At 57.7% G+C, this 24,000-nt stretch overlaps 7 gene segments (V, D, J or C); all 7 read left to right on the top strand.

Moving 5' to 3' along the window:
• The first annotated feature begins 2,170 nt into the window (after positions 1-2,170).
• On the top strand, positions 2,171-2,796 carry LOC118710458. The segment is given in 2 exon segments: positions 2,171-2,285; positions 2,395-2,796. Coding segments are annotated over 2 exon segments (423 nt in total).
• Positions 2,797-4,806: 2,010 nt separating this feature from the next.
• LOC118710459 lies at positions 4,807-5,400 on the top strand. The segment is given in 2 exon segments: positions 4,807-4,934; positions 5,042-5,400. Coding segments are annotated over 2 exon segments (471 nt in total).
• Positions 5,401-7,894: 2,494 nt separating this feature from the next.
• LOC118710455 lies at positions 7,895-8,536 on the top strand. The segment is given in 2 exon segments: positions 7,895-8,031; positions 8,142-8,536. Coding segments are annotated over 2 exon segments (507 nt in total).
• A 2,172-nt stretch (positions 8,537-10,708) lies between these two features.
• On the top strand, positions 10,709-11,496 carry LOC118710447. The segment is given in 2 exon segments: positions 10,709-10,790; positions 10,892-11,496. Coding segments are annotated over 2 exon segments (651 nt in total).
• A 607-nt stretch (positions 11,497-12,103) lies between these two features.
• On the top strand, positions 12,104-12,723 carry LOC118710454. The segment is given in 2 exon segments: positions 12,104-12,231; positions 12,342-12,723. Coding segments are annotated over 2 exon segments (425 nt in total).
• Positions 12,724-15,109: 2,386 nt separating this feature from the next.
• On the top strand, positions 15,110-18,037 carry LOC118710446. The segment is given in 3 exon segments: positions 15,110-15,235; positions 15,346-15,556; positions 17,860-18,037. Coding segments are annotated over 3 exon segments (447 nt in total).
• Positions 18,038-19,427: 1,390 nt separating this feature from the next.
• Positions 19,428-22,887, top strand: LOC118710444. The segment is given in 2 exon segments: positions 19,428-19,535; positions 22,475-22,887. Coding segments are annotated over 2 exon segments (444 nt in total).
• Positions 22,888-24,000: the final 1,113 nt, after the last annotated feature.

The raw sequence follows: 24,000 nt of genomic DNA, 5'->3' as shown, positions 1-24,000 counted from the left end.
ATTATCTTGAATTTTAGTTTTCTGAGCCCTTTGGGGATATGGAGCACCGATAACCCGGCTAGCCCAGAAGGATTGGATCCGTCCCCCCACCCATCACAGGGCAGGGAGACCTGGGAAACCAGCCACACCAGCGTGCCAGCCCTCTCCCTGGCAACCACGCCACCTGGCGGCCAGTTTTTACGAAGACCCCCCCTGGAGCCCGGATTAGATTTCCTGGTCTCTGGCACCCTCCAGAGATGAGGCATTTGTGCCCGGTGTTTTGTAATCAGGTCTCATTTGCCAGGAAGTGATATTAGGCCCAGGAACGATGCTCGCCTTTTACAAAGATGCGGATTTGGGGCTTGTCAGCCAAAGGGTCCAAGCAATCAGCCTGCATCCGTGCCCACACATAGTTGGCTGGCTTTTCACTGGGCGTGGCTCAGATGGGGCTCATCTAGGGGCCGTTCAAGGCCTGTGCTCCCCAGGTGTCTGCAGATTTGCTGCCCACAGTGACAAGATGGAGAAGGGAGGCTGGGTCCTGCTGGTTTGGCTCAGTCAATAGAGCGTTGGCCTGCAGCCTGAAGGCAATCGGATTCGATTCTGGTCAAGGGCACAGGCCCAGGTTTCGGGCTTGATCCCCAGGGTGGGGCGTGCAGGAGGCAGCCGATCTATGATTCTCTCTCATCATTGGTGTTTCATCTCCTTCTCCCTCTTCCTTCCTCTCTGACATCAATAAAACTATATTTTTAAAAAACTAGAAAGGCTGGTTTTGGAGGGTTTTTTTATACCTAGATATTCAAAGGACATAATGCATGCTTCTTCCTGCTTTGTTAGGGCTCCTCCAACTGCAGACCCTCTCCCCATCTCATCTTAATTGATTTAATACCAATTATTCTCACCAATTTCCTTCCAGCCTGCTGTTGTTGGGTGTCAGGGGAAATTGCCTGAGCTCAAAGACTCTGAGAAGGAAGTGAGGCAAAGCCTTTTCAACCCAGAGCAGAAGGCATTGCTGGCCCTCAGTACCTCTACTGACAATTTTCAACTCTGCCTCATCCTTGAGTTTTGAAATTAGCCTTATTGAGGAAGGGAGAGGGAGAGAGAGGAACATCAATGATGAGAGAGAATCATGGATCGGCTGCCTCCTGTGCACCCCCTACTGGGGATGGAGCCTGCAACCTGGGCGTGTGCCCTGACTGGGTATTGAACCCTGACTTCCACTGAGTCATACCGGCCAGGCCATACATGCATTTGAAGGTGGCTGAGTGGTGACTAATATATAAAGTTTTAAATAAAGCCCTGTCACAGCAATAAGAGGTTTAAACAATATTTTTGCTCAGCACGTCCTGCATGTCACCCTTTCCTCTCCGATGAAGCCAACGTCTGCCTGTGTGTCCAGAATAGACTCTTAGGAGTGACCCCAGCCCACGCTCAAGGAGAACGATGGTGTCAGGAGGGGAAATATTGACAGGAAATGGAAGTTACCATGACCACGGAGAGGAGAGCACACGAGGGCTCCTCCCCACCACCTGCCCAGCCCCAGGGAGGGGCCCTTCTCCTCGGGGCCCCTGGGACCCACAGGAAGGAGGCCCCCAGCCCCAGGAATGAATCCCATACAACACAGAGCCCGCATCCCACACAGAAGGGGACGCCCTTCCATGGGGGAGTCCCTGCTCTGGCCCTGACCTGAGCCCTGACCCGGGTCTGAGAGCCGGTGCAGGGGAGGCCACTTAAGTCCTGACCCCTGACCAGGCCAGGAGCTGTGGTCAGACTCTCCCAGAGGACGCTGGGTACAGACTGGAGATGCCCCGAGGTGAGGGGGAGGCCACGGGGGGGAACCCTGGCCTGGCCCTAGGGCAGGGGCAGTGGGCAGAGCAGTGGGGAGGCAGAGGTGGTCTCTCCTGGGTTTTGATTCCCATGGCACTCAATGGTGTGTCTGGGCCTGAACACTAGAGGGCGCTGAGGGTTTGTTCTGAGAGATCTGGGTGATCAGAGCTGGACCAGCCCCCTGACAAAGTGCTCAGGGCTGTCGGCTGTGACTCCCAAAACCTGGGCCCCACACAGCCCCTCCCCCGCCCACACCCATGGCCATCCTCAGGCACAGGGACCCAACCCAAGCTCCCAAGAAAGAGCAAATAGACGGGGTCTCATTTGCATGAGTGGGCCCTCCCTCCCGCAGACTATGAAAAGGGGCAGGGAGAGAGGTGGGGAGCTCTGCTTCAGCTGTGGGCACAGGAGGCAGGACTCAGGGATGACCTCCACCATGGCCTGGGCCCCTCTCCTCCTCACCCTCCTGGCTCACTGCACAGGTGACTGGATGGGGGACAGGGTAGGGGCCTTGGGAAGACACATGGGCCCTGCTTCCTCCTCTTATCTCCAGACCCAGACTCACCCTCTCTGTGTCTCCCCCTCTTCCAGGGTCCTGGGCCCAGTCTGTGCTGGCTCAGCCGGCCTCAGTGTCGGGGTCCCCGGGCCAGAGGGTCACCATCTCCTGCACTGGAACCAGCACCAACATTGGGGATGGTTACGCTGTGAACTGGTACCAGCAGCTCCCAGGAAAGGCCCCCAAACAAATCATCTATGGTAATAGCAACCGACCCTCTGGGGTCCCGAACCGATTCTCTGGCTCCAAGTCTGGCAGCTCAGGCACCCTGACCATCACGGGGCTGCAGGCTGAGGACGAGGCCGATTATTTCTGCCAGTCCTATGACAGCAGTCAGTCACACAGTGCTGCAGGCCTGTGGGGAAGTGAGACAAAAACCCCTCTGCTCTGGGAGGGGTGAGCCCTCCAGCAGCTGCCTGCTGGGCTCAGCCTGAGACCTGTGGTGTAGATTTGCCTGTGATTTTAAGCACAAAAATTGGCCATTCACAGCGATCAAACTATAACGGATTGGGGGTTGCCATGGTGATGAGGAAGGGGGTGGTCCAAGTGGGAGGAGGGGGTCCAGGAGCAGAAACTCTGGCTGTGAGTGCCTGGCTCTGGGAGGACGGGCGGCATGGGGACCGGCAGGGGGCGCTGTCCTATTGTGTCTGTGGAAGCAGCTGAGAGACTGGACCTCAGTGTCCTCAGCTCAGAACCAGCAGCAGCCAGTGTGACGGCAGAGGTCAGGAGCATTATTCTGGAGACGGCTTTGCATGGACACCCACACAGAATCATCATGGTGTACACCTGACACTAATATAATGTCAATTAAATCTCAATTAAAAATAAAATAAAATGATAAGAATGAATCTGAATCCTCTGTCCACAGAAGCACCAGCACGTGGACGTCGATGGCAGCTTTCTTAACGCCCTAGACTAGGGGTGTCGAACTCAATCAGATAAGGGGCCAAAATCTAAAATCCAGCCTAAATCGCGGGCCGAATGGTTTACTGAACAGTCATAAACTGTCATTGTGATGGAAACGCAGTGGAGTGCAGTGATGACAGCGCGGTGCGGGCCACATTGCAAGGCCTGGCGGGACGGATTTGGCCCGCGGGCCTTGTGTTTGACACATGTGCCCTAGACGGAGAGCGGCCAGCAGTCTGTGCCTGGAGCTGTGGCAGCTGTGAGTCCAGGTGATGGCACTGATTCATTCACCTGCAGCCTCCGGTGGTTGTCAGCGACAATGGCCTGAGTTGGTGGCCCAGAGGCTGAGGGGCCGTGTGCTGTGACCATGGGTCTGTGGCTGGTGCTGCTGCTCCTGGGACGGATGGAAGCTCCTAACAGGTCCTCGGGGGGTTCCCTGGGCATCATTTGGGATTGCCAACCGGCAGGACCAGAGCACAGCGGACAGCTCCCTCCTCCCCCTGAAATGGGAAGTGATGTTAGAAAAACGTCTGTTCCCACCTTCCACCCAGAGCAGAGGGCACTGCGTTCCCAATGCTTTTCTACCAACACCTGGACCCGCAGTGTTCATCAATGTGCCTCCTCCTAGAATTTTTTTTAAGAGCATTTGTGGTTTGTTTTTTAAATATATTTTATTGATATTTTACAGAGAAAAGGAAGGGAGAGAGATTGAGAGCTAGAAATGTCGATGAGAAAGAAACATCGACCAGCTGCCTCTTGCACTCCCCCTACCTGGGATGTGCCCTCAACCAACATACATACCCTTGGCCGGCATTGAATCTGGGAACTTTCAGTCAGCAGACCGATGCTCTACCACTGAGCCACACCGGATTCGGCCCTCCTAGAATTTTCAAATGAGCTTTATTGTGATGTTTACATATAATAACATACATGCATTTAAAAATGTATTTCAGACTGAAGGTACAGGTAGAGAGAGAAACATCAATAATAAGAGAGAATCATGGATCGGCTGCCTCCTGTGTGCCCCTCCTGTGTACATCCTTCTTGTGGGGGACGGAGCCAGGACCTGGGCATGTGCCCTGACAGGGAATCAAACCCTGACACTGGAACTTAGGTGGCCAGGCCAACATGCATTTGAAGGTGGCTGAGTGGTAACTGGAGATGCCCCGAGGTGATAGGGAGGCCATGGGAGGGGCCCCCTGGCCTGGGCCTAGGGCAGGGGCAGTGGGCAGAGCAGTGGGAAGGCAGAGGTGGTCTCTCATGGGTTCTGATCCCATGTCACTCAATGCTGTGTCTGGGCTTGGACACTAGAGGGCGCTGGGGGGTTGCTGCTGAGGGATCTGGGTGATCAGAGCCACTGACAAAGTGCAGGACCAGCTGCTCAGGGTTGTCAGCTGTGACTCCCCAAACCTCGGCCCCACCCTGCCCCACCTCCACCCACACCAATGGCCATCCTCAGGTAGAGAGACCCAACCCAGCGCCCAAGGAGGATCAAATAGATGGGGTCTCATTTGCATAAAAGGACCCTCCCTCCCGCAGACTATGAAGAGGGGCAGGGAGAGAGGTGGGGAGCTCTGCTTCAGCTGTGGGCTCAGAAGGCAGGACTCAGGGATGACCTCCACCATGGCCTGGGCCCCTCTCCTCCTCACCCTCCTGGCTCACTGCACAGGTGACTGGATAGGGGACAGGGGAAGGGGCCTTGGGAAGACTCATGGGCCCTGCTTCCTCTTGTCTCCAGACCCAGACTCACCCTCTCTGTGTCTCCCCCTATTCCAGGATCCCGGGCCCAGCCTGTAGTGACTCAGCCGGCCTCAGTGTCGGGGTCCCCTGGCCAGAGGGTCACCATCTCCTGCACTGGAACCAGCACCAACATTGGGAATAATAACTATGTGTCCTGGCACCAGCAGCTCCCAGGAAAGGCCCCCAAATGTGTCATCTATGGCACTAACAGACGACCGTCAGGGGTCCCGGACCGATTCTCTGGCTCCAGGTCTGGCAGCTCAGCCACCCTGACCATCACGGGGCTGCAGGCTGAGGACGAGGCCGATTATTACTGCTCAGTATGGGACAGCAGTACCAGTGGTCACACTGTGCTGCAGGCCTGTGGGGAAGTGAGATAAAAACCCCTCTCCTCTGTGAGGGCTGAGCCCTCCAGCAGCTGCCTGCTGGGTCTATGAGGACAGCTGAGGAGGTCAAATGAGGGCGCTTCATGCACAGAACTCCAAACAAAAGGAATCCAAAGAGGACCACACCAAAGACAAATCATAATTAAAATACCAAGAGCCAAAGACAAAGAGAGAATATTAAAAGCAGCAAGAGCAAAGCAGGTAGTTACCTATAAAGGAGCACCTATACGATTGTCAGCTGATTTCTCAACAGAAACCATGCAGGCCAGATGAGAATGGCAAGAAATATTCAAGGTGATGAATAGTAAGAACCTACAGCCAAAGATAATCTACCCAGCAAAGCTTTCACTCAGAATCGAAGGCCAGATAAAGAGCTTCACTAATAATAATAATAAAAAAGCTAAAGGAGTTCATCACCACCAAACCAGAATTATATGAATTGCTGAAGGGGGTTCTTTCGGAAGAGAAAGTAAATAAAGATAAAAATTATGAACAACAAATACGTAACTATCAACAAGTGAATCTAAACACCAAGGAAATTTTAAAAATAATCTGATGAACAATATTAACTGTTGAATATAATAGAATCAGAGGTATGGAAGGGGAGTAAATTGATGATTCTTGGGGAAAAGGGGAGAGGGGGATGTGGGAAGAGACTGAACATAAACTGTGCACCTATGGATGAGGACAATGGGGGGTGGGAAAGGGCAGACGGTGGGGTGGGAACCTGGTGGAGGAGAGCAATGGAGGGGGGGGAGGAAGGAACATTTGTAATAACATGAACAATGAAAATTTATTTAAAAAAATCAGGGCACTTCAGGCCAAGCTCGGCCCTGGGTCCAGGAGGGATTGACAGAGGGTTCTGGCCCGAGTCCTGAAATCTGAGTTTCGTGGCACAAACCAGCAGAAATGAACTGTTCTCTCCACCCGGGAAGCGCGCCCTCCGAATGCAGAGGATGACGGCCGGGCTGCCCGTGGGGCCGCTGCCCGCTGGGGCCGGGTCCCAGCCACTGGGAGGGCGTCCCCCTGGGGACACACCCGCCCGGCGGGGCCTCTGCTGCCCAGTGTCTGCCCCAGCCCAGGCCCCCGGGGCCCGGACACCAGGGATCAGACCCCTCTCGTCTTTGTGCCTTTTCATGCCTCAGAGGCCGAGCCACGGCCAGACACACTGGGCACCAGGGGGCCGGGGCCGCTGGGCGGCTGAGGGGCCCGTTGTGTCCTGAGGAAGCTGGACCAGGGGCAGCGACGGTCGCTGTGCCGCCCGAGACGAGCCTGGAGCCCACTCCGCTCTGTCCCGGAGACTCTGTCTGTGGCCGGTGCCGCTCCTGGGACAATGGAAGCTCCTAGAAACTCCTCATGGGGGTGGCAGGGGGTTCCCTGGGCAGCGACTGGGGATTGCCAACCGGCAGGACCAGAGCACAGCGGACAGCTCCCACCTCCGCCTGCAATGGGAAGTGATGTTAGAAAAACGTCTGTTCCCGCCTTTCACCCAGAGCAGAGGGCACTGCGTTCCCAATGCTTTTCCACCAACACCTGGACCCACAGTGTTCATCAATGTGCCTCCTCCTAGAATGTTTAAATCAGCCTCATGGTGGCTTTTACATAGGATAACATACATGCGTTTTAAGTTGGGTGAGTGGTGACTAATGTGTAAAATGTTAAAATAAAACCCTAGCACAGAAATGTGAAAATTCTGCCTAGAATTTTCTGCTCTGTTTTTCCCTTTTCCTCTCAGATAAATGCCAACATCTGTGTTGAGAACAGACTCCTAGGAGTGACCTCAGCCCACGGTTCTGGAGAACGATGGTGTCAGGGGGGAAATATTGACAGAAAACGGAAGTTACCATGACCACGGACTAGGAGAGCACACGGGGCCCCTCCCCACCACCTGCCCAGCCCCAGGGAGGGGCCCCTGGGATCCAGGGGAAGGAGGCCCCCAGCCCCCAGAGAGGAAAGACCCCGTGTCCTGCACAGAAGGGGACACGCCTCCATGGGGCTGGTCCCTGCTCTGGACCTGACTCTGCTCTAGAGTTTATGTCAGAGACCCCAGCTCAGTCCTGACCCCTGACCAGCCCAAGCAGCTGAGTCAGCCTCCCCCTGAGGACGCTGAGTACAGACTGGAGATGCCCCAAGGTGATGGGGAGGTCACAAAATGGGACCCCTGGCCTGGCGCTAGGGCAGGGGCAGTGGGCAGAGCAGTGGAAAGGCAGAGGTGGTCTCTCCTGGGTTCTAGTCCCCATGTCACTCAATGGTGTGTCTGGGCCTGGACACTAGAGGGCGCTCTGGGCTCACTCCTGAGGGATCTGTGGGGTTTGACCTGGGGCCAACCTCCTGGCAGCACCTGGTCCCCTGCTCAGGGCTCACAGCTGTGGTCCCTTAGCTACTAGCCCCACACAGCCCCACCCTGAACTCACCCAGGGCCCTCCTCAGCCATAGATACCTGCCCCAGGGCCCAGGGAGGATCAAATAGAAGGGGTCTCATTTGCATAAAAGGGCCCTCCCTCCTGCAGACTATGAAGACAGGCAGGGAGAGATGTGGGGAGCTCTGCTTCAGCTGTGGGCACAGGAGGCAGGACTCAGGGATGACCTCCACCATGGCCTGGGCCCCTCTCCTCCTCACCCTCCTGGCTCACTGCACAGGTGACTGGATGGGGGACAGGGGAAGGGGCCTTGGGAAGACACATGGGCCCTGCTTCCTCCTCTTGTCTCTGGACCCAGACTCACGCTCTCTGTGTCTCCCCCTCTTCCAGGATCCTGGGCCCAGTCTGTGCTGACTCAGCCGGCCTCAGTGTCGGGGTCCCCAGGCCAGAGGGTCACCATCTCCTGCACTGGAACCAGCACCAACATTGGGGATGGTTATAGTGTGTCCTGGTACCAGCAGCTCCCAGGAAAGGCCCCCAAATGTGTCATCTATGGTGATAGCAACCGACCCTCAGGGGTCCCGGACAGATTCTCTGGCTCCAGGTCTGGCAGCTCAGCCACCCTGACCATCACGGGGCTGCAGGCTGAGGACGAGGCCGATTATTACTGCTCAGCATGGGACAAGAGTCTTAAGGGTCCCACAGTGCTGCAGGCCTGTGGGGAAGTGAGACAAAAACCTGCTGTCCCTCTTGACACAGGGCTTCCCTAGCAGACCCCACTCCTCCGACAAGCCAGCTGCTTCCTGTGCCTGCCTGGACCCGGGCCTGAGACTCATTCAGTGAACTTGGTTCAGAAAACCTGTCCCCATCCTTTCACTCCCACCCTCTCCCCTCCAGCCTTGATTTCTCAAATGGAGCAGAAACTCCAGGTGCCGGGCAGACTGCCCTGGGCAGAGGCCACGCTGGGTCAGGGCAGCCCAGGCCCCGGGGTCCAGCTGGGTCTGAGTGGAGCACATGCACAGTGTCCACCAGGGGGCCCCCCAGTGCCCAGGAGCAGCCCTGCCCACAGCTCCTCTGTGGAGGGGCCCCTGGGGTTTGGGGTGGACCCTCGGGCTCCGGTCTGGGAGGAGCTTCCTGTCCATCGCGGGGCTGAGGCCGAGAGCCAGGCTGCTCTCCCTGTGCCCACCACACTCCCCCGGGGGCTCCCTCGTCACTGCTGGGCCGGGACCCGTGGCTGGGCTGGCTCAGGCCTGGGGCTTTGGGCGTGACTGCTGTCCACCCCATCCATGCTGAGGGCTAACCACTGGTCTCCCCCTGCTCCCCTGCATCCTCTAAACGTGCAGAGTCATGCTGACTCATCGTTTCGTGTCAGTCACACAGCCGGTTCCTGATGGTGTGGGGTTAACATCTTATGTCTTAACATCTTAGCTAACCCCACCCATTCGCTAAGATGCTGGTGTGGGAGTAAGCCTTCTGTCTGTGGAGAGAGTGAAGTTTCCATATTGTAAACGTCTCTGTTTCCATCCGTGTGTTTTTATTAGAAATATGTTTTAGATTTCCTCAAAGGCTCTGTCACTATATCGATTGAGATAATATGAGTTTGTCTGTTGATCTAATACTGTGAGCTATATATCGTATATCATAAAAGGCTAATATGCAAATTCACCAAAAGGTGGAATGACTGGTTGCTATGATGAGCAGGGACCACAGGGGGCAGATTCTGAAGGCAGGAGCTGCCCCCTGGTGGTCAGTGCACTCCCACAAGGGGAGCACAGCTCAGCCAGAAGCTGGGCTCACAGCTGGCGAGCTCCGGGGCAGTGACGGGAGCCTCCCCGTCAGTGTAGAAGCAGTAAGGAGCAGTGAGGAGGCGAGTGGTATAGAGTAATGGGTGCCTGACTGAGATTGGGATCCCAGACTGTAAGAGGGATGTCTGACTTTGGCGCAGGTGATTGTGCCTAAGCCGGCAGTCAGATATCCCCCGATGGGTCCCATCAGACTGGGAGAGGGAACAGGCAAGGCTGAGGGACCCTCCCTCCCCTGGTGCAGGAATTCCGTGCACGGGGCCCCCGGTATGATCACATTTACTGATGTGTTATTATGTTGTGTTACATTTAAAATTTTGTTAATATGAATAAAACTTGTATCATTGGGATAAATCACACGTCATAATAGTGCAGGGCCATCTGCTCATATTTCATTTTAAACATTTGTGGGAATATTTAAAGCTATTGGTCCGTTTTCCCTCATTTTGTATAACTTATGTGTAAGCTGTGTTCATCAATATGGAAACAAAAACACTGTGACATGCTACTTACTGTTAAATGTTATTGAAAAATCTGTGCCCATTAAATTGGAGCCATCTGATCTTGGAGGGTTTGGCAGAGTTCCCTGTGAAACGCCTGCATCTTATGCTCCTCAGTGGATGGTTCCGTTACATTTTGTATTTTTTTCTACTAATATTTGGTCTTTCAATTACTTTACTTCTTTCAGAGCCAATTCTGTATCTTCCAAGGAGAGTATATTGTATCTGTTTTCACTAGAGGTTCTCGCTCAATGTTTATAATGCAGAGCTGCTGTCCCACGTGTTACAGTTCTGCCTGACCAGGAGGGGGCACTGCTGGGCGGCCCTGGGATTCCTGCAGAGCTGCTCAGTGAAGACTGTGCCCTCAGAATACCTGGGCCTCCAGCTGGGCCCTGTGCTCCCTGAGGGGACTGAGCAGCTGAGTCCACTCTGGATGGCAGCGCCCCCTGAGCAGGGACCTTTGTGTGGTCTCAGCAGGTGCTTCCTCCCAGGGCCCCCCAAGGGCTGAGCCCACCTCCCTGCCCCTCAGTCTGGGGTGTGAGCTGAGCTGCAGCCCCAGGGCCCAGGGAGGGGCTGGGCAGTCCCTGGAGGGACCCCCATTTGCATGGCAGCCCCTCCTCTGGCAGAGGGCAGGGGAGAAAAGGAGGCCTGGGCAGCCCAGCCCCACTGTGAGCTCAGGGCTGTGAGCACCATGGCCTGGACTCCTCTGCTCCTGGCGCTCCTCTCTCTCTGCACAGGTAGGGCCAGGCCTGGGCCCAGGCTCCTTCCCTTCCTGCTCGGTCTCCTGGGAACCTGCCCCTGGTCCCTGCCCCTCACTGACAAGTGTCTGTGTCTGCAGGGTCCCTCTCCCAGCCTGTGCTGACCCAGCCGCCCTCCCTCTCTGCATCTCCGGGAGCCACAGTCAGACTCACCTGCACCCTGAGCAGCGGCTTCAATGTTGGCAGCTATGCTGTATGGTGGTACCAGCAGAAGCCAGGGAGCCCTCCCCGGTACCTCCTGTACTACCACACAGACTCCAGTAAGCACCAGGGCTCCGGGGTCCCCAGCCGCTTCTCTGGGTCCAAAGACGCCTCGTCCAATGCGGGGCTCCTGACCATCTCGGGGCTGCAGCCTGAGGACGAGGCTGACTATTACTGTAAGACCTGGCACAGTGGTGCTTCTCACAGTGACACACTCAGATGGGGAAGTGGGACAAAAACCTCGCCCTCCTCAGAGTCTGATTCACAATCTGACCCAGTTAACATAACGTCCAGGTGCAAACTCCCCGGGGAAGAACCTTCTGGTTCTAATGGGTCACCTTCCCCGTTCGCTCCCATGTCTCTGCGTCTCAGAAGCACAGAACCAGCACCAACACCCACTGGTCCCCACGTCCCTGAACGGCGGCCTGTCATCCGTGGGCCACAGACCAGGGCCCGGGCGATGGCTGTGTCTGACGTGAACTAAGGAAACAGCGGTGTGACCTGTTCCCAGAGCCCAGGCCCCTCCCAGCAGGCGGCCCGTCCCCGGAGCAGGGCCTCCGCGCCCAGAGGTCAGAGCAGGGACCCCTCCCTCCCGGCTCCTGGCCCGAGGCTCCTGCCCAGCCCTGTGCCCGCTGACCAGGCCCTCAGCTGGGAGGGGCTGGGGGGCCTCAGGCCCAGGAGGAGGCGGAGTGGAGCAGAGAGAGTCCTGAAGAAACGGGGAGGCAACCTCAGGGGGCACCTGGATGCCCTGAGCCAGGGGGTCAGTGCCCAGAGCAGGGGGAGGCAGGACCTGTCCCTCCTGGGCCTTAGTCAGCAGGGGACACAGTGGTGCGTCCAGGCCTGGCCACCAGGAGGCGCGCAGGGACAGCTGCTGAAGGGCTGGGCTCATCACAGCTGCAGCCTGTTCCCTGGCCCTGCCTGGTGCCCTGTGCTCAGGGCTCACAGCTGTGACCTTGCCACCCCCTTGGCCCCACCCAGCCTACCCCTGCCCTCACCCTGCCATCCTCAGACACAGGGACCACACCCAGGGCCCAGGGAGGATCAAATAGATGGGGTCTCATTTGCATGAGTGGGCCCTCCCTCCCGCAGACTATTAAGAGGGGCAGGGAGAGAGGTGGGGAGCTCTGCTTCAGCTGTGGGCACAGGAGGCAGGACTCAGGGATGACCTCCACCATGGCCTGTGCCCCTCTCCTCCTCACCCTCCTGGCTCACTGCACAGGTGACTGGATAGGGGACAGGGGAAGGGGCCTTGGGAAGACACATGGGCCCTGCTTCCTGCTCTTGTCTCCAGACCCAGACTCACCCTCTGTGTGTCTCCCCCTCTTCCAGGATCCTGGGCCCAGTCTGTGCTGGCTCAGCCGGCCTCAGTGTCGGGGTCCCCGGGACAGACGATCACCATCACCTGCATTGGAAGCAGCTCCAACATTGGGAATAATAACTATGTGTCCTGGTACCAGCAGCTCCCAGGAAAGGCCCCCAAACTCCTCATCTATGAGGATAGCAACCGACCCTCAGGGGTCCCGAACCGATTCTCTGGCTCCAAGTCTGGCAGCTCAGCCACCCTGACCATCTCGGGGCTGCAGGCTGAGGACGAGGCCGACTATTACTGTGAGTCCTATGATAGTACCAATGGTCCCACAATGCTGCAGGCCTGTGGGGAAGTGAGACAAAAACCCCTCTGCTCTGGGCCGGGTGAGCCCTCCAGCAGCTGCCTGCTGGGCTCAGCCTGAGACCTGTAGTTCCTGCCAGTTCCCTCGCTGAGGCCCTGGGGCCAGGTTCATCCGGGGACCCTGCCTGGGGGAGAGCGGTCCTCCCTCCCCTCAGGCCTCAGTGTCACTCTGAGCAGCTCTCCCAGGCTCAGGGGCTGAAGGGAGGGAAGGCCTCTCCCCACCCACCCGAGGGGCCCAGGTCCCTCCCCCTGGGCTGGACTCCCTGGTCCTGTGAGGCTGAGATGAGTGACAGCTGGTCTGGGCCCCGCCCCTGCCTGGGGCTCAGCACTGAGGCTGTGCTGGAAGGGCCACTGGCCCTGTTCCCTCCCCATTCTGATTTCCTCCCCTTTACCCAGCACGGCTGGTGGAGATTTGCGTGTGATTTTAAGGACAAGAATTGGCCATTCACGGCGATCAAAGTATAACGGTTTGGCGGTTGCCATGGTGGTGAGGAAGGGAGTGGTCCTAGTGGGAGGAGGGTGTCCAGGAGCAGAAACTCCTGGCTGTGAGTGCCTGACTCTGGGAAGATGGGCAGCATGGGGACCGACAGGGGGCGCTGTCCTATTGTGTCTGTGGAAGCAGCTGAGAGACTGGACCTCAGTGTCCTCAGCTCAGAACCAGCCGAGCTTGCAGCCACGTGTGATGGCAGAGGTCAGGAGCATTATTCTGGAGCCGGCTTTGCACGGACACCCACACAGAGTCCTCACGGTGTACACCTGACACTGATATAATGTCAATTACATCTGCATTAAAAAATAAAATAAAATGATAAGAATGAATCTGAATCTTCTGTCCACAGAAGCACCAGCACCTGGACGTCTATGGCAGCTTTCTTAACGCCCTAGACCACATGTGTCAACCACAAGGCCCGCGGGCCAAATCCGACCCGCCAGGCCTTGCAATGTGGCCCGCACCGCGCTGTCATCACTGCACTCCGCTGCGTTTCCATCACAATGACAGTTTATGACGGTTCAGTAAACCATTCGGCCCGCGATTTAGGCTGGATTTTAGATTTTGGCCCCTTCTCTGATTGAGTTCGACACCCCTCCCCTAGACGGAGAACGGCCAGCAGTCTGTGCCTGGAGCTGTGGCAGCTGTGAGTCCAGGTGACGGCACTGATTCATTCACCTGCAGCCTCCGGTGGTTGTCAGCGACAATGGCCTGAATTGGTGGCCCAGAGGCTGAGAGACTCGTGTGCTGTGACCATGGGTCTGTGGCTGGTGCTGCTGCTCCTGGGACGGATGGAAGCTCCTAACAGGTCCTCGGGGGGGTTCCCTGGGCATCAATTGGAATTGCCAACCGGCAGGACCAGAGCACAGCGGACAGCTCCCTCCTCCCACTGAAATGGGAAGATGTTAGAAAAACATCTGTTCCCACCTTCCATCCAGAGCAGAAGGCACTGCGTTCCCAATGCTTTTCCACCAACACCTGGACCCGCAATGTTCATCAACGTGCCTCCTCCTATAACTTTTTTACAGAACATTTGTGGTTTGTTTTTTTAAAATATATTTTATTGATATTTTACAGAGAGGAGGAAGGTAGAGAGATTGAGAGCTAGAAATGTCGATGAGAAAGAAACATCAACCAGCTGCCTCTTGCACTCCCCCTACCTGGGATGTGCCCGCAACCAACGTACGTGCCCTTGACCGGAATGGAACCTGGGACCTTTCAGTCAGCAGACCGATGCTCTACCACTGAGCCACACCGGATTCGGCCCTCCTAGAATTTTTAAATGAGCTTTATTGTGACGTTTACATATAATAACACACATGCATTTAAAAATGTATTTCAGACTGAAGGTACAGGTAGAGAGAGAAACATCAATAATAAGAGAGAATCATGGATCGGCTGCCTCCTGTGTGCCCCTCCTCTGCACATCCTTCTTGTGGGGGACGGAGCCAGGACCTGGGCATGTGCCCTGACAGAGAATCAAACCCTGACACTGGAACTTAGGTGGCCAGGCCAACATGCATTTGAACGTGGCTGAGTGGTGCCTGGAGATGCCCGGAGGTGATGGGGAGGCCATGGGAGGGGTCCCCTGGCCTGGCCATAGGCAGAGGCAGTGGGCAGAGCAGTGGGAAGGCAGAGGTGGGTTCTGGTCCCCATGGCACTCTATGCTGTGTCTGGGCTTGGACAAGAGAGGGCGCTATACATGGGGGGTTGCTGCTGAGGGATCTGGGTGATCAGAGCTGGACCAGCCCCCTGACAAAGTGCAGGACTCGCTGCTCAGGGCTGTCAGCTGTGACTCCCCAAACCTGGGCCCCACACAGCCCCTCCCCCGCCCATACCCACGGCTATCCTCAGGCATAGGGACCGAACCCAGCGCCTAGGAAAGAGCAAATAGATGGGGTCTCATTTGCATGAGTGGGCCCTCCCTCCCGCAGACTATGAAGAGGGGCAGGGAGAGAGGTGGGGAGCTCTGCTTCAGCTGTGGGCACAGGAGGCAGGACTCAGGGATGACCTCCACCATGGCCTGGGCCCCTCTCCTCCTCACACTCCTGGCTCACTGCACAGGTGACTGGATAGGGGACAGGGGAAGGGGCCTTGGGAAGACACATGGGCCCTGCTTCCTCCTCTTGTCCCCGGACCCAGACTCACCCTCTGTGTGTCTCCCCCTCTTCCAGGATCCTGGGCCCAGTCTGTGCTGGCTCAGCCGGCCTCAGTGTCGGGGTCCCTGGGCCAGACGGTCACCATCTCCTGCACTGGAAGCAGCACCAACATTGGGGCTAATAGTGTGAACTGGTACCAGCAGCTCCCAGGGAAGACCCCCAGAACCGTCATCTATTATACTAATAGCAGACCCTCAGACATTCCGGACCGATTCTCTGGCTCCAAGTCAGGCAGCTCAGGCACCCTGACCATCACGGGGCTGCAGGCTGAGGATGAGGCCGATTATTACTGCTCAGCATGGGACGATAGTCTGAGTGCTCCCACAGTGCTGCAGGCCTGTGGGGAAGTGAGACAAAAACCCCTCTGCTCTGTGCGGGGTGAGCCCTCCAGCAGCTGCCTGCTGGGCTCAGCCTGAGACCTGTGGTGTAGATTTGTGTGTGATTTTAAGCACAAAAATTGGCCATTCACAGCGATCAAACTATAACGGTTTCGGGGTTGCCATGGTGATGAGGAAGGGGAAGGTCCAAGTGGGAGGAGGGGGTCCAGGAGCAGAAACTCTGGCTGTGAGTGCCTGGCTCTGGGAGGACGGGCGGCATGGGGACCGGCAGGGGGCGCTGTCCTATTGTGTCTGTGGAAGCAGCTGAGGGACTGGACCTCAGTGTCCTCAGCTCAGAACCAGCCGAGCTTGCAGCCAGGGTGACCGCATAGGTCAGGAGCATTATTCTGGAGCCGGCTTTGCACGGACACTGACACAGAGTCATCACGGTGTACGCCTGACACCGATATAATGTCAATTACATCTCCCTTCAAAATAAAATAAAATGATAGGACTGAATCTGAATCCTCTGTCCACAGAAGCACCAGCACGTGGACGTCTATGGCTGCTTTCTTAACTCCCTAGACGGAGAGCGGCCAGCAGTCTGTGCCTGGAGCTGTGGCAGCTGTGAGTCCAGGTGATGGCACTGATTTATTCACCTGCAGCCTCCAGTGGTTGTCAGCTAAATGGCCTGAATTGGTGGCCCAGAGGCTGAGGGACCGTGTGCTGTGACCATCGGAATCTGGGGTGTCTGCTGCTCACTGTGCCCCCAGGCTGGTCACCCCGGGACCTGCAGCTGCGGGTCTGCTGGTTACAAGGCGCACTTCAGGGTCTGTGGCCGGTGCTGCTTCTCCTGGCACAGAGGGAAGCTCCTAGAAAGTCCTCGGGGTTCCCTGGGCAGCGACTGGGGATTGCCAACCGGCAGGACCAACAGCGAACAGCTCCACCTCCGCCTGCAATGGGAAGTGATGTTAGAAAAACGTCTGTTCCCACCTTTCACCCAGAGCAGAAGGCACTGCGTTTCCAGTGCTTTTCCACCAATACCTGAACCCGCAATTTTCATCAACGTGCCTCCTCCTAGAATGTTTAAATCAGCCTTATTGTGACTTTACATATAATGACATATATGCATTTTAAGTTGGGTGAGTGTTGTCTAATGTGTAAAGTTTTTAAAATATATATATTTTATTGAATTTTTACAGAGAAGAAGGAGAGGGGTAGAGAATTAGAAACATCAATCAGCTGCCGCCTGCATGCCTCCCATTGGAGATGTGCCCGAAACTAAGGTGCATGCCCTTAACCGGAATCAAACCTGGGACCCTTCGGTATGCAGGCCGACGCTATATTCACTGAGCCAAACCAGTTAACCAGATGAAGATGCCCTGAGATGATGGGGAGGCCATGGGAGGGACCCCTGGCCTGGCCCTGGGGCAGGGGCAGTAGGCAGAGCAGTGGGAAGGCAGAGGTGGTCTCTCCTGGGTTCTGGTCCCCATGTCACTCATTGCTGTGTCCTGGCCGGGACACTAGAGGGCGCTTGGGGTTTCTTGCTGAGTCTCTGGGGTGATCAGAGCTGGACCAGCCTCCTGACAAAGTGCAGGACCAGCTGCTCAGGGCTGTCAGCTGTGACTCCCCAAACCTGGTCCCCACCTGCCCAACCCCCTCCCACACACATGGCCATCCCATAAGAGGGCCCTGCCCCAGGGCCCAGGGAGGATCAAATAGATGGGGTCTCATTTGCGTAAAAGGCCCTCCCTCCCGCAGACTATGAAGAGGGGCAGGGAGAGAGGTGGGGAGCTCTGCTTCAGCTGTGGGCACAGGAGGCAGGACTCAGGGATGACCTCCACCATGGCCTGGGCCCCTCTCCTCCTCACCCTCCTGGCTCACTGCACAGGTGACTGGATAGGGGACAGGGGAAGGGGCCTTGGGAAGACACATGGGCCCTGCTTCCTGCTCTTGTCTCCAGATCCAGACTCACCCTCTCTGTGTCTCCCCCTCTTCCAGGGTCCTGGGCCCAGTCTGTGCTGGCTCAGCCGGCCTCAGTGTCGGGGTCCCCGGGCCAGAGGGTCACCATCTCCTGCACTGGAACCAGCTCCAACATTGGGAATAATAACTATGTGCACTGGTACCAGCAGCTCCCAGGAAAGGCCCCCAAACTCATCTATTATAATCGTCAAAGAGACCCTCGGTCCCTACATCGATTCTCTGGCTCCAGGTCTGGCAACTCAGCCACCCTGACCATCACGGGGCTGCAGGCTGAGGACGAGGCCCTTTATCACTGTCAGTCCTATGATGACAATCCTGGTGCTCACACAGTGCCCCAGGCCTGTGGGGAAGTGAGACAAAAACCCGCTGAGCCGCTGCAGTGGGTCACGGGCAGCGCCATCCTCTGATCAGGTGGCTGTGCCTTTGGGGGGCGGCCGGAAACCGGGGTCTGAGGCCCCCCTCCCCACCCAGGGGACGGTGTCTGCAAACTCTGTCTCCCCCTGTGCACCTGCCTGCCAGGCCGCCCGTGGCAGCAGCACACGTGTGTGTGTCTCAGCCTGAGCAGACCGTCCTGGGCCTCAGGGGGCGGCTGCCTGGGCGGCCAGGACGGGGAGGGCAGACCCCGGCCCCGCATCTGGCTGTGCCTGGTCAGAGCCCCTCAGGCAGGGCGTGGGTAACAATATCAGCCCCTCACAGGCCGTACGGACACCATGGCACACAGACAGCGGGACGTACAGATGTCGGCATACAAAGGCGATTCCTAAAATTGAAAATAAACCCACAGGCTACAAACTCTGCTGTGACCTGGGAGGCCCCCACACTGTGTTTGACTTTTCAGGGAATCACTGGGTCCGGTCAGATCTCCATGGAAACCTTAAATGCCTCACGTCAGCGGTTCTCAGCCTGCGGGTGAGACCACGTTGGGGTCCCATGACCCTTTCACAGGGGTCGCCTAAGACACCCTGCATCTCAGACATCTACCTCACAGCGCACAACAGCACACAATGACAGCTGTGAAGGAGCCAATAAGGTTATGGTTGGGGTCCACCCACATGAGGAGCTTATTAAAGGGCCGGGGCATTAGGAAGGTTGAGAACCACTGCCTCCCAAGGTGTGAAATGTTTGCTGCATGGTCCTCCTCTGAATGCAACCCTGAGGGCATTTCTGGAACATTCCTCTCTCCCTCAGGGACCTGCTCAGCCCCAGGAGCTCCTCCCCCTGAGCAGCGCCCTCCCCTGTGGCCTGCACAGAGGCTCCCTGTGTGTTTCTTGGGCAGCATCTTCCCTGGGAGAGAAACCCCGTTCCTGTGTCGCTGGTGAGTGTGTGAGCCCCTCACACAGACGCTCACCTGAGAGCGCCCTGCTCCTGCGATCAACAGAGGATCAGACCGCGGTGTCTGGGCTCAGACCCTGGGGGTGGGAGGAGGGACAGAGACCTGGGAGCCCTCAGCCAGCTGGGCTCTCAGGGCTTTGGGGCAGGGGAGGGTGTGTCCTCCCGCCAGCAGGGGGCGCTGTGAGACTGCAGGTGATCAACACACAGCTGTTCCCTGAGACCTTCCCACACAGGGGCCTGAACTGTGGGCTCCCTGCTGTCCTTGGGGGCCTGGCAGCGCCCCCTGAGCAGGTACCTGTGTGTGGTCTCAGCAGGTGCTTCCTCCCAGGGCCCCCCAAGGAGGGAGGCGACTTCCATGCCCCTCAGTCTGGGGTGTGAGCTGAGCTGCAGCCCCAGGGCCCAGGGAGGGGCTGGGCAGTCCCTGGAGGGACCCCATTTGCATGGCAGCCCCTCCTCTGGCAGAGGGCGGGGGAGAAAAGGAGGCCTGGGCAGCCCAGCCCCACTGTGGGCTCAGGGCTGTGAGCACCATGGCCTGGACTCCTCTGCTCCTGGCGCTCCTCTCTCACTGCACAGGTAGGGCCAGGCCTGGGCCCAGGCTCCTTCCCTTCCTGCTGGGTCTCCTGGGAACCTGCCCCTGGTCCCTGCCCCTCACTGACAAGTGTCTGTGTCTGCAGGGTCCCTCTCCCAGCCTGTGGTCACCCAGCCGCCTTCCCTCTCTGCATCTCCAGGAGCCACAGTCACAGTCACCTGCACCCTGACCGGTGGCTCCTATATTGGTGAAATCTGGGTTAACTGGCATGTTCAGGGGCCTGGGAGCCCGCCCCGGTACCTCCTCTACTACCACTCAGACTCAGATAAGCACCAGGGCTCCGGGGTCCCCAGCCGCTTCTCTGGATCCAAAGACGCCTCGGCCAATGCGGGGCTCCTGACCATCTCGGGGCTGCAGCCTGAGGACGAGGCTGACTATTACTGTAGCACATGGGATGGCCATAGTTCTAAGACTCACACAGTGGTGCAGACCCACAGGGAAGTGAGACAAAAACCTCCTCTCTGCTCCCTGGCCTGACCTGGGCCCCAGCTGGCAGCTCTGCAGGTTCTGGCTCAGCCCTGACTGTGCTGGTCGGTGTCCATCTGGCACCGGTTCTGCTTGGACCTGTGGTCCTGACAGTGTCCCAGCTGTGACGTCAGGGCAGCGTTCCCATGGATGTGCGGCTCAGGTCCTGTTTGCCATGCTCCCGTTCTCACAGTGACATTCCTCAGGGATAACGGTTCCCATGGAGACAGGTGAGGAGGTGGAATCAGATCCATTAGGACCCTGCTGTGCACACGGGTCTCTGCATGTGTCTCGTCTCCTCCTCCTCCTCCTCCTCCTCTACCTCCTTCTCCTCCTCTCCTCCAGGAACCAGGGCCCAGGACACACAGCCAGGCCTCTGCCCTGGCCGAGGCAGCAGCACTGGCTGGAAGGCGGCATTTGGATCCCTCAGCTCAGGTGACATCTCACCAGCCCTCTGCACCCAGTGACACAGCCACACCCTCAGGACATGGGGTGCTCAGCCCGGCCGGGTTGGCACAGTGATTGAGCATCGACCTATGAATGAGGAGGTCAGGGTTGTAGTTCAGGTCAAGGTTCAGGCCCAGGTTTGCAGGATTGATAACCAGTGGGGGACTTGCACAGTCAGCCGGTCGATGATCCTCTCTCATCATTGATGCTTCTCTCCCTCTGCCTCTTCCTTCCTCTCTGACATCAATAAAAACATATTATAAACAGAAAGGAGCGTTGGTTCCATTTGGGCTCCAATCAGCCACAGCAGAGGCCCTGGTCACACTGGAGGACCAGGCTGAGCATCACTGACCAGCCCAGCCCGGCCCCGCCTCCTCCCAGCACAGCCCCGGGGTGAGGCCCCTCCTGGGCTCCCAGTCTCTCAGAGAGGAGCTGTCTCCACGTTGAATCTTCATCATTGTCATCATCACAACTCAGAGCGTTCGTTCAGGGAGCACAAGAAAAGGGGGCTGGGAGCTTATCTCCTCTCTGTCCTCCCAACCGCACCCCCGGGTCAGGGGGAGGTCGCAGGTGCTGGCAGCTTCCCCAGGGGCAGCACAGACTGAAGGAGCTCAGCTGAGTCCCTGCAGGAGAGAAGGTCACTGTCCTCACCCCAAGGTCAGGGCGGCCCCTGCAGCCTCGGGCAGGAGGGCCTGTGGGACACTGTGGTGGGTGCAGGCCCTGCTCTGAAGCGGGTCCATCCTGGAACCAGAAGGAAGGCCATCCGGGGCTTCCCCAGCGTTTTCTCCAGAGGCCTGGGCAGGAAGGCTGGGGCTCAGGTCTAACCCATCCCATGTTCTTAAAGGGCCAGGCTGATGATCACACAAAATGCCCCCAAACAGGCATGGATGGTTTCCTGTGTGGCTTTCCCATCCATGGATCTGCCCCTGTCCCACCCACACAGGCACTCAATGTCCTCAGCTCTGTGTGTTGCCATTGAATGGGGACCAGGAAGGGATTGCTCTCCTCAAAGCCTCGCCCACCTGTAGCCACGCCCACCGCATCCCAAAGGACCCCGCCCAGAGGACACTGCATTGCCAGCAAACACCCCCTTCATCAGAGGGAGGAGCCATGCCTTTCAGGAGCCCCTTCATCTCTGAATGGGATTGAGGCCCAGGCTGTGTCCCAAGCTCATGTCCCTTCTCCGCCCCCAGCCCCCTGAGTACCCTCAGCACCCTGATCTCTCCCCTGAGGGCTGGGTCACAGCTCAGTCTTCATAAACGTGGGAGGCAGCATTCCCAACTGTCCCCAGACCATCAGCTCTCAGTGACGTCCATGCTGGCACCTCCCAAGGCTGGGCCAGGATTAGACGCTGCAGTGAGCGCCAGTGTCTGTGCCATCAGACCAGGATGTGGGAACAGGGACAGGGACATGGGGAGCAGCAGACAACAGTTGGGCCTCAGGTCTTTGGACCAGGGAGATGTAGTGTGTCCTGTGGCCAGCAGGGGGCTCTGTGGGATCGCCCTGTGGCCCCACACAGCTGCTCATTGAGGACTTTCCACTCCCAGGACCCTGGGCCTGGGGGCTGGGTCCTGTGTGCCCAGATAGGAGAGCAGCTGTGTCTGTGCTGGCAGCGCCCCCTGAGCAATAGGCTCTGTGTGGTCTCAGCAGGTGCTTCCTCCCAGGGCCCCCCAAGGGGGGAGCCCACCTCCATGCCCCTCAGTCTGGGGTGTGACCTGAGCTGCAGCCCCAGGGCCCAGGGAGGGGCTGGGCAGTCCCTGGAGGGACCCCCATTTGCATGGCAGCCCCTCCTCTGGCAGAGGGCGGGGGAGAAAAGGAGGCCTGGGCAGCCCAGCCCCACTGTGGGCTCAGGGCTGTGAGCACCATGGCCTGGACTCCTCTGCTCCTGGCACTCCTCTCTCACTGCTCAGGTAGGGCCAGGCCTGGGCCCAGGCTCCTTCCCTTCCTGCTTGGTCTCCTGGGAACCTGCCCCTGGTCCCTGCCCCTCACTGACTAGTGTCTGTGTCTGCAGGGTCCCTCTCCCAGCCTGTGCTGACCCAGCCGCCCTCCCTCTCTGCATCTCCGGGAGCCACAGCCACACTAACCTGCACGCTGAGCAGCGGGTTCGATGTAGACAATTATGGTATATCCTGGTACCAGCAGAAGCCAGGGAGCCCACCCAGGTATCTCCTGTTCTATATGTCAGACTTGGTTACGGACCAGGGCTCCGGGGTCCCCAGCCGCTTCTCTGGATCTCCAGACGCCTCGGCCAATGCGGGGCTCCTGACCATCTCGGGGCTGCAGCCTGAGGATGAGGCTGACTATTACTGTGCTAGCGATGTTGGCAGTGGGAGCAGCTACCGTTACCCACAGTGTCTCAGAGGCCGAGGAAGTGAGACCAAAACCCTGGCCCCGAGGTGGTGGCTCTGAGCCTCCTTCAGCGAGGAGCGTCTGGGGCCTCTGTCGGTGGCTCCTCTGCAGGGACCTGTGTCCCGGGAGGAGGGAGGTCGCACTCGGTGGAGCTGCAGCACAGGCCTCCCAGGAGCACCGGGAGGTCAGGGAGCCCCGCCTTCCACCCCGTGTCCGGGAATTCTACCAAGAGGGAACATTATTATTATTATTGGCTCATTTTATCCTCATTGGAGTCTAGGCTGACTGAAGCCATATCCCAGAATGCTCCTGGTCCGTCATGGCTCCTGAGCATGCCACTGAGATCAGCAATGACATCCTCACTGCCCTGAAGGACTGACAGCTGCTGAGAACGGACTGTGTTCTCACTGTGCGTGAGGGTGTAATTCTCACCTCAGCACACGGCATGCTGTCATGAGCACAGTTAGAGCTGATGACACTGAGTGGAGGCTTTTATTTAAAAAAAAAATTAAAGCATATTTTCATTGATCTCAGAGAGGAAGGGAGAAGGAGAGGGAATATGAACACCGATGAGGAGAATCGTGGACCAGCTGCCCCTGAGCGCCTCCTCCTGGGGATGGAGAATGCAGCCCGGCCATGGCCCCGACCAGGACCCACTGTGACCTCCTGGCAAACAGGCCACCGCCCCACCCTGACCCGGGCTGGCTGGGCTGAGTGAATATTTGTCAATAAAAGTCCCTTCTTTCCCCTTGTTTGTCTGCTCTGCTCCTCCCCCCCAGCTCTCCCCTCCTGGCCCTTCGGGGCCCCAATGTGTGCGGAGTGGCTCTCCTACAGCAGTTCTCTGACTCCAGCTGATGTCCCCCAACAGCACTCAGTGCTCACCCATCTGCCCAGAGATGGGGTCAGACCCGCCGTTAAAGGGCCAGTCCCCGTGATTCCTGCACATCAGGGGCCAATCACAGGCAGGAGGTTCCAGGATTGACCCAAGTCTGGGCTGTGGTCAAAGGTTCCCAGGAAAACGCCCGTGATCTCCATTAAGGTGCCATATTCATTAGCTAACTGCACCTGAGCCCTCTCCCCTTTAATGGAATGGGGTGCAGGTGAGGGGCTCCCCAGTTTCTCATCCTCTGGCCTCTCCCGTGGCCCCTCCTCACCCAGGAGCCCGCCCAGCGCCCCCTCATCGGCCAC

Source organism: Pipistrellus kuhlii, unplaced genomic scaffold, assembly GCF_014108245.1.
Source record: "Pipistrellus kuhlii isolate mPipKuh1 unplaced genomic scaffold, mPipKuh1.p scaffold_m20_p_74, whole genome shotgun sequence".
In the NCBI taxonomy this organism is placed as follows: domain Eukaryota; kingdom Metazoa; phylum Chordata; class Mammalia; order Chiroptera; family Vespertilionidae; genus Pipistrellus; species Pipistrellus kuhlii.
This window is presented reverse-complemented; position numbering and strand designations above follow the sequence as displayed.